The sequence below is a fragment of the Mus caroli genome, chromosome 4, assembly GCF_900094665.2.
Source record: "Mus caroli chromosome 4, CAROLI_EIJ_v1.1, whole genome shotgun sequence".
NCBI lineage: Eukaryota > Metazoa > Chordata > Mammalia > Rodentia > Muridae > Mus > Mus caroli.
The window spans coordinates 137729986-137731307 of NC_034573.1; the positions used below are offsets into that span (position 1 = coordinate 137729986).

The 1322-nt window shown below is 49.3% G+C and overlaps 1 protein-coding gene across 6 annotated transcripts in view; it reads right to left on the minus strand.

Annotated features, from left to right (window-relative positions):
• The window catches only part of Mfn2 (mitofusin 2), a 31105-nt gene that overhangs the window by 20003 nt on the left and 9780 nt on the right, over positions 1-1322 (minus strand). For all 6 annotated transcript variants that reach the window (XM_021159251.2, XM_029476072.1, XM_029476068.1 and 3 more), the window contains one exon: positions 272-407. In XM_021159251.2, the coding sequence (XP_021014910.1) occupies positions 272-407 (136 nt within the window). The remainder of the gene's footprint in view (positions 1-271; positions 408-1322) is intronic.

The window sequence follows — 1322 nt, forward strand, 5'->3', positions numbered from 1 at the left end:
CTCGAGAGGCAGAGGCAGGCGGATTTCTGAGTTCAAGGCCAGCCTGGTCTACAAAGTGAGTTCCAGGACAGCCAGGGCTATACAGAGAAACCTTGTCTCGAAAAACAAAAACAAAAACAAAATCAATAAAAAATAAATCCCTTTAAAAAAAATCAGTCAAAAGCAGCACATGAAGTCAGGTGTGCCGCTGCTCCCAGCCGAGGGCCCTGCCTCCCCTGCGTCTCTCCCCACGCCAGGAAAAGAAAAGCAGAGAGGGTTTCAAAGTACTCACCTGCCAAAAAAAGCCACCTTCATGTGCCGCCTGGCCAGCACCTCGCTGATACCCCTGACCTTGGACAGGTACCCTTTGACGTCCAGGACCTGCTCTTCCGTGGTAACCGGGTCCAGTTCTGTGTTCCTGTGGGTGTCTGGAGAGAGGATGACAGTGGGTCAGTGTGTGGCCAGAGGAGCGCCAGACTGACAGTCTCCCTTCATCTCCCACACAAGACCACCTCTGTTGACTCCCTGCTCTGACATAAGGTGGAACACCCACCCAGACTCCATACAGTGGTCCTACTGTGAGGTGGCTGTGAACAGACTAAAAAGCAAGACTGACAGGGCTCCCCCATGCAGCATCTTCTCTCAAAAGAACTGCAACTTCCCAAGGTATTAATAAAAAAACGTTCAAGGCCGGGCGTGGTGGCACACGCCTGTGATCCCAGCACTTGGGAGGCAGAGGCAGGCGGATTTCTGAGTTCGAGGCCAGCCTGGTTTACAAAGTGAGTTCCAGGACAGCCAGGGCTACACAGAGAAACCCTGTCTCGAAAAACAAACAAACAAACAAACAAAAAACAAAACAAACAAACAAACAAACAAACATTCAAATGCCAAGTGCTGGGTGAGTACCTGAACACTGACTCTTCAGTACTTTAAAAAAAAAAAAAAGATTTATTTATGGCACACTGGAAGAGAGCATCAGATCCAACTACAGATGATGATGAGCTGGGAACTCAACTTACGGACTCTGCAAGAGCAGCCAGCGCTCTTAACCACTGAGCCATCTCTCCAGCCCCCAATACTTTTTCTTTAAAAGAAAAAAAATTCATTGTGTGTGTGTGTACACGACAGAGGGGTTTTGTGTACCACAGTACGTGTGAGATCAGTCAGAGGACAACTTTTGGCGTCAGCTCTCTCCTCCTGTCTTCCCCTGGGTTCCATGAATCTAATTCAGGTCTCAAGATTTGCTCAGTGAGGGCTGGTGAGATGGCTCAGTGGGTAAGAGCACCCGACTGCTCTTCCGAAGGTCCAGAGTTCAAATCCCAGCAACCACATGGTGGCTCACA